Source organism: Typopeltis vanoorti, chromosome 8 (assembly GCF_054136105.1).
Source record: "Typopeltis vanoorti isolate ZY-2024b chromosome 8, IOZ_Tvanoo_1.0, whole genome shotgun sequence".
In the NCBI taxonomy this organism is placed as follows: Eukaryota; Metazoa; Arthropoda; class Arachnida; order Uropygi; family Thelyphonidae; genus Typopeltis; species Typopeltis vanoorti.
Genome location: NC_143556.1, coordinates 95,938,112 through 95,955,001, shown reverse-complemented (window position 1 = coordinate 95,955,001; position 16,890 = coordinate 95,938,112). Strand labels below are relative to the sequence as shown.

General features: G+C 33.7%; 1 protein-coding gene across 2 annotated transcripts in view; it reads left to right on the top strand.

The window, feature by feature from the left end:
* Positions 1–16,890, top strand: part of LOC150104206 (receptor expression-enhancing protein 5-like) — a 58,493-nt gene that overhangs the window by 29,483 nt on the left and 12,120 nt on the right. For both annotated transcript variants that reach the window (XM_090396830.1, XM_090396831.1), the window contains exons 2-4: positions 235–295; positions 5,583–5,721; positions 16,700–16,870. In XM_090396830.1, coding sequence (XP_090252956.1) covers positions 235–295; positions 5,583–5,721; positions 16,700–16,870 — 371 coding nt within the window. The remainder of the gene's footprint in view (positions 1–234; positions 296–5,582; positions 5,722–16,699; positions 16,871–16,890) is intronic.

Here is a 16,890-nt window from a genome sequence, read left to right as displayed (position 1 = left end):
GCATTCTACCTTGTAATTAACTATCGTTGCCACTGATAACAGCATGTAACATTCAGGCTGAAATATATGGCTTTAAATAAATATTATTTGTGTATTTCCTTGTGTTTTTCTTGTGAATTAATGTAATTTATGTATTATTACTTTAAAGTGATTTAGGCATTTAGAAATTACTTAGGCATTATTTTAAAAATCGTATTGTAATTTTTAACATATTACTGTTTTTAATATATACAGGTGTGCTCTTTTATTCAGTCCCATATGTGCTTGTTGGAATAATTTATCCAGTAATTAACTCGTGAGTAATTATTTGCTTTATGCTTTACTTTTATATTTTCACTTCAACAATTTTTATTAACACATTTGTTTCAGACAAGTATGATGTTGTCATCAATACCATACTTAGTTACTTTTATAGTTCAAGAACTTGACATGACTTGGATTCTTAACTCTTCTGTCAGTCATGTCATGATTGGCTGTTACAGCATGTTTATAACTTTTTAGTTAAAAGAAAGAATGCCTACCTGGTATTTTAAGTTGGACATCCTTTCTTATCACCCTACATTCTTATCATTTATCACACCATAAGAATTCTTAAATGCTGTGTTTAAAAAAATGGTAATACCTCCTGCAGATTTCTGTTCAGGACATGGAGTAATCATTACTAACACCATATTCCAATATAAAAATGAATAAATTTATATGGAGAGAAGATACAAGAAATAAGAAAAGTCTTGACTGCTATTGTTGATAGCAATATCTTTACACTGGTTCAAGATATGAGTATATAGAAGATATATAGTAGGATGTAAATATGATTTATTTTTGAGCAGGATAAAATTGATTATAATGTTAAGAAGAAAAAGTATATAAGAAAATTTTAAATAGTCAAAGTTCAGCAGCTTTCAGAGATGCACTATAGGCTTAAATACACAAATATTACTGAAGAAAAAAAATGGGAAAGTTGGAAAACAAGTACCACAACTGGGAGATTAAGTGCTATACCCTCTGAAAAAAACATTGATTCATTCATACAGAAAGGCACATGCTGAGGTTTGCAAGGATAGAAAAATCCATGGTGAACTCACAAAATTAGAGGCAGTGGCATTAAACTATCAGCTGAAGCAATGCATTGTTTGGGTATACTTTTTTTTTTTTTCATCAGAGATCAAGCCAGTAGTGTTAATAGTTGACCAAATTAGTGTGACTAAGCATACCATGTGTATTGTAATGTACTTTGTTTCTTTGTATGTATATATGTTTATGCAACCATGATATGAAGATCAAAATGTCGGGTGATTATTTTGGTATATTAAACTAAAGTTATTGCTATAGCATGCTGGTTGTTTCCATAATTTATTAAAATAAATGATGATCACTGTGTAACTATGAATAAAGGGTTTCTTGTAGAGGAACAATTCATATATCTATGCCATAAAGAATATGAAATTAGTTATCTCCACAAAGATCATTTTTAGTGGGATGCTATGAACTTAACGCAATTACCATTATGATGCAAAGAGTAAAACTAGTGGACCATACAGTAGTGACATGATAAAAGCATGTGCTATGGAGTACATCCATCTTAGTTGTCTTGCACGGGTATCATATCTCTTGATTTTAAAGGAAATGGTATCATTGTCATAGTCCATCTCCAATGAAAAGCACATTTATGATTTAATTATTATGACTGTGATAATTTTCATTGTGTGCATTATCCAACTACTGAATAACAGTAGCATTATATGCATATCTGCATATAATGCTACTGTTAATGAAGGGTCTCAGAGAAAATTGCCCTGAGTAATTTTAATCGCAATTCATTTAATCCCTGTTATAAGGATTAGTAGTAAGGGTCCCATCAGAAAATTTTATAACTTGCTTTTAAACCCCCATCTATGCAGCAATCCTACCATGTCAAAGTTGATTCTTACGAGTGAACTGTCAGTTGGTGTATAAGTCATGAAGTCTTTAAGACGCGCATATTATCATTGATAGTTTTTAATATGAACTGTTTTTACTGTTAATTTTTAGAATATATGCACTTACAGAATATTTCTTATCTACACCAAGCTCATGGTGAAACTTGAAGAATTCGTTATGTGTGAATGCTTTATATGATTTCTCCTGCTCTGTGTAGCTGACTTCACTTCTAAAGAGAATTCTGCATTAGTGAAATGGATTGCCAAAAGATTCTTCTGATATCAGTAAGATCACTTTTCTGTCATTACATAACAGTGTGACTTTTAAGAACAGTGGTGGTTTAAACCTATCATACATTTTATGAATGTTGATATCTTGTACCCTATCTTCTATCCTATGATATATGCTACTCCCAGGGCGAACAGTGAAAAGTGAGCTACTGAAACAAATCCAGAAACACACCCCAACTCATCACCAGAGCTCAAAATTGATACTATCAACATAAGACGCCTGAATGGCAAAGAAATGGAGCTAGCTTAGGAATTGGATAAGTACCAGATTGACATAATAGGGGTGACTGAAACAAAAAAAAAAAAAAGACAAATTCTGGTGAGATTTTTGTGAGCAATAAATACAAAATTTAATATTCAGGCAATGACAATCAGGGAAAAGAAGGTGTAGCTATAGTATTGAACACAAAATATGAGGCTAATCTTCTTGAATGGCAAGCAATATCAAGTAAAGTGATGTGGGCAAATATCAGAATGGGGAACTGGACAATGAGGCTTATTTGTGCCTATGGTCTCACAGATGGTTCTACTAAGGTAGAAAGTGGAGGAATTTTTTGAGGCTTTAGAGGCTGACATGATGAAAAAGGAAAAGGTGATCCTTGTTGGGGATCTAAATAGCAGAGTAGGAAATGATAATGATTATAATCATTATCATTTCCTACTGATAATTATCAGACATGCAAAAATATTTTGGGAAAATTTGGAGAAAAGAACAAAGCTAATAATAATGGCAAATACCTGTTGGATTTCTGCTCAGGACATAGACTGGTTATTACTAACACAATGTTCCAACATAAAAATGTGCACAAATTTACATGAAGAGAAGAGACAAGGAATAAGAAGTCTCGTTGACTATGTTATTGTTGATACTAATGTTTTTCCACTGGTGCAGGACAGTAGAGTTTACAGAGGATTTGAAATTGGAAGTGATCACCATTTAGTCTTGAACAGGATAAAATTGAATTTCATACTGAAAAGAAGAACATGTAAGATAGTTTTAAAGCAAATAAAAGAAGCGGCTCTCAGATGTGAACTGTAGACAAACATTATTCAAGAAAAAAATGAAAGAGGTTTGAGAGCAAGAACCAAACCTTGGAGTTACTGACAAATCATGAAGAAAACATTGATTGATTCAGCCAGAGAGCATGCGGTGAGGTTGTCTGCAAGGATAGAAAATCAGAACCCCAGAAAGGCAGTGAAGGAAAAAGAAGAAAGCATATCAAAAGTTCCTGGGCAATAAGTCAGCTTGTTGTATTCTGTATTCTCTAAATGCTCTTAGAGAATACAGAGACAAATGTAAGAAAGCTAAACACTGTGTAAAACTAACTAAACAAAAGTCGTGGGAAGACTTTGATAAGAACATAGAAAATAAATATGAAGAAGGTGGCAAAATATTCTGGAGGCTGTTGAAAAAGCTCAGAAATGGAGGAAAGAGTTCTGTAAAAGGAATTAGAGATGATAAAGTTGACATGAAAACTGGTGAAAAAGATATCCTTGAAGCATGGAGTAATTACTTTGAAAAAATTGCTAAATGAAACAAGCAGTGATGAGAGCATAGTAGTAAAAAACACTCAACAGACATGCAATCAAGAATACATATCCATACTCGAAGTAGAAAAAGTCATCAAAAGCCTGAAATGTGGAAAGGCAGTGGGAGTAGATGATATTCAATCAGAAATGTTGAAGTATGGAGGTATAAAAGTCTTACAGTGGCTGCACTGTATAGTTCAGAAGGCCTGGACAGAGGGATAAATTCCAGATGATTGGAATTTATCCTTCTCATGGTACCCATATATAAAAAAAGGGAAATAAAACTGAATGTGAGAATTACAGAGGTGTTTCCCTACTGAGTGTTCCTGGTAAGATTTATGCAAGTATACTTGAGGAACGATTGAGAAGGATTGTGGAAGGGAAGCTTGGTGAAGAACAAGCTGGATTCAGGCCAAACAGAGGTTGTCAGGATCAAATTTTCATGTTACGACGAATTGTTGAGAAATCATGGAAATATAAAGATCTGTATTTAAGTTTTGTGGATCTGGAAAAGGCATATGGCATGGTGCCAAGAGAAAAGCTATTCAAAACACTACAGTTGTATGTGTCAATGGGGCATTATATCAAGCAATACTCAGCCTTTATTTGAATTGTAAGTCAGCGGTTAGAATTGAAGGAAGTACAGGAAGATGGTTTAATATTAAATCTGGTATCAGACAAGGATGTACATTATCTCCTCTGTTATTCATTATCCATATGGATCACATTCTGAAGGAAAATGTCATTAAATCGGATATCAAAATTGGAGATGTTAATGTCAGCTCTTCACTTTATGTGGATGATGTTATACTTCTAAATAAATCCAGTACAAGTCTGCAAGATTCCCTGACTAAATTGAATAACTGTTGTAATAGATATGGTATGAAAATCAGCAATAACAAGACAAAGACATTGAAAATAGGCAGAAGCATTGAAAATATCAACTGCATTGTCAATAGAGAACCTATAGAACAAGTGAAATATTTCAACTACTTAGGCATGATTTTTAGTGAAGATGGTAAATGAAATATGGAAATAGACAAAAGAATCAACAAAGCTGGTATGGTAGGAAGTCAACCGAATAAATTCTTATGTGGAATAAGAAAGAAATTAGAAAAATCAAAACACTAAATTAGCTGTATACAGAACAGCGTTTCAAACTGATTTTAACTTATGGATCTGAGAGCTGGGTTAGAAGTAAAACACTTGACAGATATGAGAGTCCTGAGAAAGATTAGAGGCTTGAACAGATGGCATCAGTGGCAATATCATATTACAAATGAGGATATTAGGAAAGAACTTAACATTGTTAGCATCCAGGAATGTGTTAGTAAAGCTAATCTCAGGTGGTATGGTCACTTAAACAGAATGAGAGAAGAAAGATTAGTAAAACAAATGTTCTTTGCCAGGTTGGTAGGAAAAAGATCCAGAGGAAGGCCAAGATATGAGTGAATTGATACAGTAAAAAGTGCCTTAGAAGATAGAAATATAAGATCCGATAATGTTGGAGTCTTGACAGGTAACAGATTAATTCGGTGGAAAATTGTAGATAGGAAGTTAGTAATTATGTAAGTTTTTAATATCATATCCTATATACCTCTTGAGGGTACATATCAGGAATTTGATGATGGTTTTGCTCAGCTTCTTAAATCAGATCCCTTTACATGTTGATGATATTGTATGTTATATTAATTTTAAAATGGTGTATTTTTATAAATTGATTGTGCAAAGCTGCAAAATAATCTTTTTTTTTTTTTTTTTTTAGTTATTGAATAATGTTAGCTGTTATTTTTCTTTTTATGTATTCAAAATGGTCATTTATGTAATTGCATATATTTTTAGGCTTCAAGCCATAGAAACGCCAGACAAAGTAGATGATACTCTGTGGCTAATATATTGGGTTGTGTTTGGCCTCTTTCATGCATGTGAAATAATTGCAGATAAACTATTATTTTGGGTTCCTTTATATTCTTGTGCTAAGGTATTTCTTTCTTATTATTGTTTGTATTGGTAATAGTTGATAAAATAATGAACCTTTTTAGAAAAAGTTATTTTTGGAACCTTTAAAAAAATGAAATATAATACTTAAATTTTATTTCTCACAAAAAAAAGAACCATTTGATAACACTCATATTAACAGACAAGATTTCCCTTCTTGGAATCATCCTGACATCAAGCCTCTTCTCTTTAGTAGTTGTAGTGGATCCAGCACACATTCTTATCTAGATATGATGAGAAGCTGTTCCAGTTTGCCTTGGTAAAATTCCAACATTGCATTGATGTAGTTTCAGTAATTGGGCTTTGAGGGTCCACCTCAATAAAGATAGGATAGTGTTGACTGTGTGGGAATCTTCCTAAAACATGATGGCTGGTCTGTATTGGGAGGCCCCTTTGATTGGTTGTAACAAAAATCCATCTAGCTGAATTAAAAGAACAATTATCCTTGGGATTGAAAATCAGCTGTATGTTGTTTGCCTCTGCCCACTTGGCTAACTTGGCACCATTTGTATCCGTTTCTCTATAACACCATTGGGTATGATGACTGTTAAAGTCTCCAATATATATAAACAGCAGGGTGCATTAAGGCTGGCAAAACTTAATCAGGCCAGCTTGTAGATGGTGGCTTGTAGACATTAATTGTTTTAATGGCATTAACTTCTATAATAACAGTAATGTTTGAAACATAGCTAGCAGAAATGAAAGAGACCTTAGTAACTGAATTTCGGGCATAGTGGCTACTCCATACATTTGATGGTATATTGCTCCTTATAAGATTGAAATCCAGAATGAAGACGCTTTCGCATAGTTTCGACTCATTGCTTGCATGGGTTTCTTGTATAATGGCAATGTCAATTCTGTTGTCATTAAGAAGTCTAGTAAGACATTCACTCTTAGCCTTGCTGATACTTTTTATATTCAGCTGGCAGACTCTGAGCAGTTGTCCAAGGGATCGAATCTTAGGGCACTTCTGGCTGACAGGATGAGTCCTAGTTTCCATCATTGTAACCTGATTAAACTGTTTTCATATGCATGTACACTAATCCAGAAGATCCTAAGATAGTCTGGATGGCCAAGTCATTCTAGCATAAACACATCACAACTGTTTCCTCCTTGGCTTCTAAAAAACTAGGGTTTCTCTTTCATTCAAAGACATTACTTCTCCTCTGAACTAACAGCTGTTTATCTTATACAAATCACAAATCCGCCTAACTACTGAAAGGGAAATCCTGTTAATTTTGTATTAACTGCTCTCGCATTTACAGTGGGATTCCTAAGCTCTCTCAAAATGAGCAATTAGATTGATTAATGACCCATCTCTTACCAACTCACTTCTTCCACTTTTGCACAGGCATTTGTTTCCTGCAATATTTGTATTCTATAAATATTTCCATGGCAAATGTTCATATGAAATAGCATCGATAATTCCCCCACTCAGTAAAAAAAGTAATTGCTAAAGTCGAATTTCTTTTTGTCAGACCTACACTGACTTTCATAGAGAACCCTGTATTCATCAAGCTAAACTTCATCTCTAGTCCTAATAAACTTAACCACTGCTGCAGAAATATTACCTGTAATGTTATTTAATTTAACAACCTGTAAGAACGTATCAGTGCTGTGTGAGAAGCACGTCGAGAAAGAAGAGGATTGAGGATATCAGGTGGCGATTGAGAAAGAAGTTTATTGACATTTTTCTTGAACAGTTTCAGTTGTTGTTTGGAAATAACTTCATGAGGAAGTCTGTTCCAGAAGACAGAGCTAGATGGAATAAAAGAGGAAGAGGAGAAGCCATTTTTGTTTTACAATTGCAATGAAAAGTGGGTGTTAGGCAGATGCTGCTCTTTTTTTAAAAGGCCCAATTGTAAGCAGAGGAATAATGATTACCATTTGCTCGAGCAGCAGCCATGGAAGTATCCATAGAGCAAGCAGTGCTGAAGCATTTTGTCTGTGAGATAGAAGTTGAAGTGAGTCTTTAAGGGAAGGATCATGTATGAACTAAACTGCTCTCCTCTGGATATGACTTCTTTATCTTTATATATCAAGGTTCATTTCACCATTCCAATTATCCCCCTGAGTTGTACCTCTTTGCTTTATGAACTTCAACTTCCTATCTACTAAAACTCCAAGATCTCTATTCCAGTTTCTTCTGGCATAATCCCATTAATATAATATTCCATTGGATATCTCATCACACCGTGCATGACTCTGTACTAATGTTGAATTGACAGCCATTTTCATATACCCACATTTCCAGCCTTCTCAAATCATTCTGCAAATACTGCGTATCAGTGGCATTCCTGAGTGTGTGTTGCCTTTCTTTGTATCATCAGCAAATAGATGTATGTCTCCTGTCAGATCTTTACATTAATGACATTTGGAAGGATTTGACAGGAGACATTCTGATTCTTATGGTATACCACTGGTTCCTCTAAATCTTGCAGACCGACATCCTCTATATACCACTTTTTGATATCAGTCAACATCTTCTTATCCATGCTAATATTTTATAATCAAATCCCATATTCTCCAATTTATTGTGACAGTCTTTCATGCTGTATTCTGTCAAAACCCTTATCAAAGTCCAAAAGTATCAGGATGTATATCCATTCCATTGAGTTAGATAACAGTATCTTTATTATAGAATGTGAGCAAGTTACTCAAACATCACCTTCCCTTAGTAATCCCTTGTTGTTCATTGCAAAGTATAGGTTCTCTTCAATTCATTTTGGTATGCAAGCCCTAACCAACTTTTCCAAAATCTTCATCCCCACTCCAGAGATACTGATGGGTCAACTATTGGAGACATCAGTGTTTGCACCACCCTTGTGCAATGGGATTACCATACATTCTTTCCACTCCTGCGAATCTTCGCTGTTCTGAGACTAAAATTATATAGTCTGGTCAAAGGAATAGGCAGCTTAGCCAAACACTCTTTCAGCTGGGAAAAGATGGGATATCTGTGCTGATATCCCATCGGTCCCTATTGTCAGATTCTTATTTAGTTTGTGCAACAACTCTAATACCTCCTCCTCATACCTGAGTTTCTTCATCCATTTGAAAAGGTAGCAGCATGCAGAATGTTGCATATGCCAGGTGATAGCTTTTAGCAAAATAGGTGCTCATTAGTTGAACAACCAGTTCTTCTACATCTCTCCCACCATCTACATTCAGTCAAGTTATTCTTTCATATTCATTCTTTCTTTTACTTGCAGCATAATGATTGTCTTTGGGTTGTCTTTAGCTTGCAGAGCCAGTTTCTTTTCATATTCAGACTTGGCTTTCTGTACAACATTTTAATTCTTCTGGCCTGCTGCTTATCATTTTCATAACTGATAAGCTTAATAAGATTACACATTCATTTCACTCCTATCCTATTTATTCTTTGAACTCTAGGAACACAATTCTTTTGATAATGCATTATTTAGGTATTTTAAATGCTTCCATGCACTGCCGATATCCTACCCATTCAACAACCAATACCGTGCTGCAGAATCCAGCATACTTCTCAGTTGTTCATACTTTTTTGCTTTATAGTTCATCATGTAATCTTTTTTGAATTGAACATTCATAAATGTAGCTGTTTCCCAAGTGAATACCACAGCCACTTGCTTCGTAGGTCCAAACCAGATGAACACAAATTATTCTCTCATAATCATTTTCATGATAAAGTCTGTTCCCATCATTAACACAGTTACATGACATTGTCACTCTTACACACATAATCTCAATTCCTTCCATCATATTTTAGTTTCCTTGACTCTCTATGTTAGATCTCATACCAATTATCAATTTTTCAAGACTCCTGATACCAAACATGTTCAAGTGTAGGCCATCCTTCTTATACAAATTCATTCTTTCCTCAAAAACTCACCTCTATTCCTTCTACATGGTCTATGCATCGAATTTTACCATGATGGCAAAACTTGATGCGTAGCTGTGTAAGAACTTTGATACTCTTTAATTCATTTTTATCATATCTAGGTACTTATATACTTAATATACTTACGATCGATTTTCACTTTCTCACTCTTCACTCTTGCTGCTTCCAACAATTTTTTTAATACTTCTCTCATAAGCATTGATTCTAGTGGTAAGGAACAAAATTAGTGTCTTAATTTCTTCCTCATTTGCTTTGTTAGTTCCTGTAGTGCACATACCATATCTTTATGTTCCTGAATATGACAATGTGACATTGTCGAAATATAGAAGTGATTCATTAAAGTTATCTTTAATTAATTTACTTTATATGCGTTGTTAATTCCGTAAATTAATTACCAGTCATAAGCATTGAGTTGTTCTTTCTTACTATGATTTCTTTTGTTTTTCTCTTCTCCAGGAAAACTTGAAGTTGTAACCCACTCATCAATAACACGTTGATTGTAAAATGGAAATATATTATTTAATATTCTTCTTTTTACAATCAATGTTACTTACCTGGTTTTCATTATGCACTAGCTTACTTGATTCCATGCTTTGTTGTTTCTTATTTTGGTGTTTAATTTTCTTTTTCTGTCCTCCCTATGTTATCACACATATTTTATTTTTGCGTATTGCATATTTTCTCATTCCTTTTGTATAATCAATTTTTAACATGTTCGTGCTGGATACCGGACAAATCACCTTACAGTTTCAGTTTATTATCACTAGAGCACATGGAGTATCATTATGTGTGCTTTCCAGAAAAACAGAACTTATGTCGGAAAGGAAAATACTTGTTGCTTTTAAATTATAAGTCACCAACATTATGACAAATTCTAGAATTGTGTGTAATTTTATTATTATTAAACCTAAATTTCTAAATTTAAAAATCAGTAATTATGAACTCTTTGCAAATAACTGGCTATCTGAGGGAAAGAATAAGCATAAATGTAAATAGATTTATTAGTCAGACAAATATCCAATAATTTACAGTTGTGCTATTATGGGATAGTACAATAAGTTACCCTAGTGAACAATGAATTACCTATCATCCTATGAACTATTGTTATGCATGTGAGACTTTCTTGAAGGGCTTTGTTTTAGGGCAGGGGATAGAAGTAAAGAGATGTTATATCATTTGTTGATTTTGAAAGTTTTATTCACTTGGTTGTACTATAAATTAAAGATGCCAAGAAATTATATTCTTGGTTTAATTCTTTATCCAACTGTAAGCAAACAAAGTTTGTGTGTGAAGTCACTTCACGACTGGGCTACTTGTATATACAGGCTGATAACTTGGCATCAGTTGTCTTATTATCCCATAATGCAATGCACATATCCTTATTACATATATAATGCTATGCATTATGGGAAAGGTCGCTACCCAGACCGGTTTTGATCTTTATTGAGGTCTCATCAGTGGAAGCCAGACCCAGAAGTGATACCAAGGTTGAAGTAATGCAGAAGACTTATTTCCATATACAAGTAGCCAAAAGATGTCGCACGTTATTACTAAAATACTCTGGACACTAAGGCAATTAATGTGAAGTGACTTCATGCACAAACTTTGTTTGCTTACACTTGGATAAAGGATTAAACCAAGAATATAATTTCTTGTCATCTTTAATTTATCGTATATAACCAAGTGAAAGAACTTTCACTTGGTTATATACATTACTTCTGTATCTAATCCAGAGTATTTTAGTAATAAGGTGTGACACCTTTTGGCTACTTGTATATGGAAATATGACTTCTGTATTACTTCAAACGTGGTATCACTTCTGGATCTGGCTCCTACTCATGAGACCTCAATAAAGGTCAAAACCGTTCTGGTAGTGACCCTTCTCATAATGCATAGCATTATACATGTCTGTAAGGAGATGTGCATTATATTATGAAATACTAAAGCAATTGATGTGAAGTCATTAGCCTCCATATACAAGTAGCTCAGTTGTCAAGTGACTTTACGTCCAAACTTTGTTTACACTTGGATAAAGGATTAAACCAAGAATATACAGGTAACCCTCGTATAACGCAGTCTACAATTTCTAGTAACCCTTTATTTATTTTATTTATTTTTTTTTTTCATATTTTTCACGGGGGACTTAAAAATCAAATTTTATCTTCGTTAAATTTGTGTCTGCCCGTATCGCGCAAGTAGTTAAGTATTGAATTTAGTTTTATTGTATCACTGACTAAGGTACTGTACAGAGGCTTTTGCAGTCTGTGTCATTCCAAATAGTGCAATTAGAGACAGATGTAATAAAAACGGCACTAGCTAATAAATCACGTCCCCTCTCATAGAAACTATGCTGTATAGACTTAAGCAAAACCATATGTTGCACTGAAACACAGTATCTAACTAAAAACTATTGTCCAATTTTTCAATTATGAAATAAGTGTTTATTTTATTGCATTTGAAATTCTCGATGTCATTATGACAGATCACAAAGGCTAACTTAAAATAAAAGATTACCAAGAATTGAAACATGCCATATAATGAATGTGTGAGTTCGCCTGCCAAGAAGGCATAAAATTCAACCAAGGGTTGAAACATTTGTTTGAGTTGAGCCAGTCAGTAATGAGAGAAGTTCCATCGGAACAATAAATGACGTGAATGTGTTAAAACTAATAGTGAATGTTATTATGACAGTTTCAGATGTTATGGAATTCGATTGAATAGAATTAGCATTTCAACTCAACACTTGTCGGTTGCTTTTGTCTTTGGGTCACACGATCTTTTGTTAATACCGCACCAATCATATGCACGTCTTTATAGCTGCTGTCTTGTGTAAAACAAAATTCAGCTTGTATGTATTGTAACAATTAAAAAAAAAACTTGAATAATTTAAAAGCGTATAAAAGGATATCACCAGTGAATCATTGACATGCCAGCAAAATTCTCAGACGTGCCATAGGTTCGCCATCTAAGGTTTACTGTATAAAGTGTTTATTGTTGAAAATTGGCTTCGTTTTCTGCCAGGAAAGTACATTTAAAATCATATGTGTGCTATTCCCAAGCTGAGCAGTTTATTTTCTGGTGAGTTACATACATATCTAATGCTTTTTTTTATGTAAAAGTTTATTTTTATCGTAATGGCCTAAAACTGCAACGAAAGGGAAAAAACCAACATTTAAGAGGAAATTCATTTCTCTCGAAGAAAAAATTAAAATCTTGAATCGGTTGAAAATTGGAAAAAAACTAGGAGCTGTTGCAAGGACTCTGAATCTAAATGAATCAACAATTCGAACAATCAAACAAAATGAACATAAAATCCAAGAAAGTGTTATTGTTGGGTTAATGTAAGTGCAAAGCGCGTTTCTCGTGTTCATGATATTCTAATAGAAAAAAATGGAGAAATCTCTAATGATTTGGATAGAAGATTGCACTCAAAAGAAAATTCCTTTGGATGGACACCTTATTAAGCAAAAAGCTCTCAAAGTTTATAAACATTTAAAAGAACTCGATCAAGATTCTTCAGAAGAAATCTCTCAGCATGGACTTTGTGCCAGTAAGGGTTGGAAAAACTTTAAAAAGCGGTTTTATTTGTATAATCTTAAAATCCAGGGAGAATCAGCATCAGCAAATATTGAAGCTGCCCAGAAATACCCAGCAGAACTTTAAAAAATCATTAAAGAAGGTGGTTACAGTGCAGACCAGGTGTTCAATGCAGATGAATCTGGGTTATATTGGAAAAAAATGCCAAAATGCACCTATATTTCGAAAAATGAAAGATTCAAATGAATTCAAAGTTTCCAAAGATAGAATTACTCTACTGTTTTGTAGTAATGCATCAGATGATTACATGACAAAACCAATGTTTATTAACCGATCTGCAAATCCTCGTGCGATGAAAGGGCTCGACAAGTCCACCCTACCTATTTATTGGCGGGCCAACAAAAAGGCATGGGTTACAGCTAGCATGTTTGAAAATTGGTTTTTCAAGTGTTTTGTACCCGATGTAGAAAATTGCACAAAGAAAAAGAATATGGACTTCAAAATCTACGAATTTTAGATAACTCACCAGGCCATCCAACAAATTTAAGCTATCCGAATATTAAAATAACTTTTTTGGCGCCTAATACTACTTCACTTATTCAACCAAGGAATAATATCAACATTTAAGTCGTTATATTCGGCGAATATTTCAATTAATTTTGGAAAAAATGGAATCTAATCCAAACATGACACTGCCTCAAGCGTGGAAAGAGTTTTCAATATTGAATTATGTAAAAATTATTTCTCTGTCCATTGAGGAATTACAACCCTCTACGCTGAATGCTTGCTGGAAAAAAAAAATGGCCTGAAGCCGTTCTGGAACAAAATTTCATACCTCCAGTGGATGCCAAGCTACGTCTTATAATAAACATCGCACACATTTTTGGTGGAGAGGGCTTTTGCGATATAGTTGAAAATGAAATTAGTGAATTAATTGATGGAGAAACAGATTTAAATGAGGAGGAACTACAATTAATAGATGGTGTCGAACCAATTGGTGGGGAACTTCCGAAGATCCTGATTGTGATGAATCCGTTAAATAATTCAGTTTAAAGAAATTAGCAGAAGGATTGGACTTTGGCAAGAAAGTTAGGAAGTTATTTTACGGATAATGATCCCTCAATGGAGCGCTCGGGAAAATTCACGAGAAAATTGGATATTTGTTTAGCGCCATATTATGAACTTAATAAAAAATTGCAGCATAGTGGAAAGGAAAGTCTTATTACTGACTTCTTGATGACTAAACCAGCCGAAGTATGCAATGAGAATTATACAAATGATGTAAAACATTTATGCATTATGTGCAATGAAATTTATGTACAATTTGTAATTTTTATAATTTTATAATACATATTTGTCTCATAGTTTGTTTTCTTAACTTACATGAATTACCTGAATTAAATAAAAATATTGTTTTTGTTGGATATGTCATTGTTGTTTATATAATTTAAAAAAAAAAAAGATTTTGTAACCTAACCCTACTTTTTCTATGTGATCTAAGTCTCGTATAATGCGATTTATATAACGCGCCATTTCTATGGAACCTAATATCTGCATTATACGAGGGTTATCTGTAATTTCTTGGCATCTTTAATTTAATGTATATATCATTAGCCAATGTATAAAAACTTGCCTACAGTGAAAGGGACATCTTAGAAAATCAAGTGAGCCAATGCCAAATGCATGCCATGCAAAATATAGCTCAGCGTGAACATTTAAAAAAAAAATACCTGAGTGCAATTTTTGTAAAATTTAAATCAGAATTTAAAAAATTTAATTCGGTATGCTCTGGCTGAAATGCAAACTGAATATTCAATATCCAGCCAAATTCTGCTTTGGTGCATTGCTACTAAAAATGTTTCTCTATACCCAGACACATCTATGAAAGCAGCTAATGAAATTCATTTGTTTTCCTAAAGATTTTCACAGAAATATATGCTTGTGTAATAAAAAATAACTAACACTGGGTTTATAGGTCATAATAATTTCATAAAACCTCCTAGTTTTGCCACTTAAGCTAGTGGCTTCATCTGGGTTAGGATGAACACAAATATAACAAGCATTAAACTATGAATCATTACATAACTAAAAACATTGAATGTGTAGGAACTGTTGCACAAAAATGCAAGTAAAATAGAAAAACATGGAGCATGGAAGTTGGCATATGATCATTGTTCAGCAGGTGTGCCTGATAGCTTGCAGAAAATTTAGTCCAATGTGTTTAAAGATCTGATAAGTGATTTCCAAATGTCCACAAAATCATTCCTTGATTTCTATTAGGAGTGCCTTGTGAGTAGTACAAGGCACTCCTCTTTGATGTTTGCAACATTGAAGTTGTCTTCTATGTACAGCCATGGAACTCTTGTCCCATTGTTGTGGTGAGTGTGGGAGAAATGGATTGCCAGACTTGAACTGTCTTCTCTGTTGTCATTGATATCTCCAATTTGCTCCTTTTGTCTTATTTCTAAACGTCTCGATGTTTGACCTATGTAATTAAAGCCAGAATGTGGAATATTATAAACTCCAGGATGTTTGTTGAAAGGGTTGTGGTCCTTGGGTGAGCATAACGGATTTCATACTGTCATAATGGGTTTGAAGGCCATTCTAATGTCATGAGATTTCAGGTGATTTGCAATTTTTAGCAAAAGTTCACCAATAAAAGGGATGGAAACTGAAACTCTGTAATGAATGTCATGGATCTGTTGTGGAGAGGGATTAGAGAATAGTATTCTTTGTGCCATTTTTTTTTTATAATAGAGAAATGTAGATAATGACCTGTTTGAGTTGGCTTACAGTATACACACCAAGAGAAATGCCTTTATCTGCTTTTTTCGTAATTGAAATGTCTAGAAAAGGTAATTTTCCTTCATTTTCAAGTTCTAAAGTGAATTTGATTTTATAGTGGAGGAAATTAATAGATGACAGAAAATAGAAAATCGTGTAACTTAGCCACACTGTGTTTCCATATTATGAATATGTCGTCTACATATCTTCACCAAAGTGACGGTTTAGGATTTGTAGAACAAGACATCTTTTTCAAAGTTTTCTATGAATAAGTCCACACAAAGAGGAGATAGAGGGCTTCCCATTGCAGGACCCGAAAGTTGTTTGTAGGTTTTTCTTATACCTGTGGTTGGATTCTGATCTCACAGCTTGTTAATTGGAAAGCAAGTATACTGGCCACTTAGCTAATCAGGCTGGCAGATGTCAGCAGTGTATAAGTGAGTAGATTAATCCACAGGAATTGATTCTCTTCTGATCATTATTGTTAAGCAGTGCTGATCTTTTGTTACTCTTCACAGTATTAACAGATCAACATCACATGAATCACCTTAAAATAACTAATAGTTATCATTTGCAATGTTATGCTAAAATGTTGACTAATAACAGGATACTAGCTTTATTAAGATGATTTGCTATATATTTTGTTTGCACAGAACTTTCCTTAGAAAGAAAATTTCAGATTCTTTACATATCATTATGAATGAAGTTTTAAGGATAGGAATTTCGTTTAAGTTTAGCTGATTATTCTTTTCTTTCATAGCTTATGTTTTTGGCATGGTGTTGTTTTCCCGGCCCAGGAAATGGATCACTGTTTCTCTATGTAAACTATATTCGTCCATTTTATTTTGAACGGGATATTTTTGATGGTGATGTCAGCCAGTATTTAGATTACTTATATAGGATTAAAGATCATGGTTATGTACACCAACAGGTAAGGATTTATATTTCACT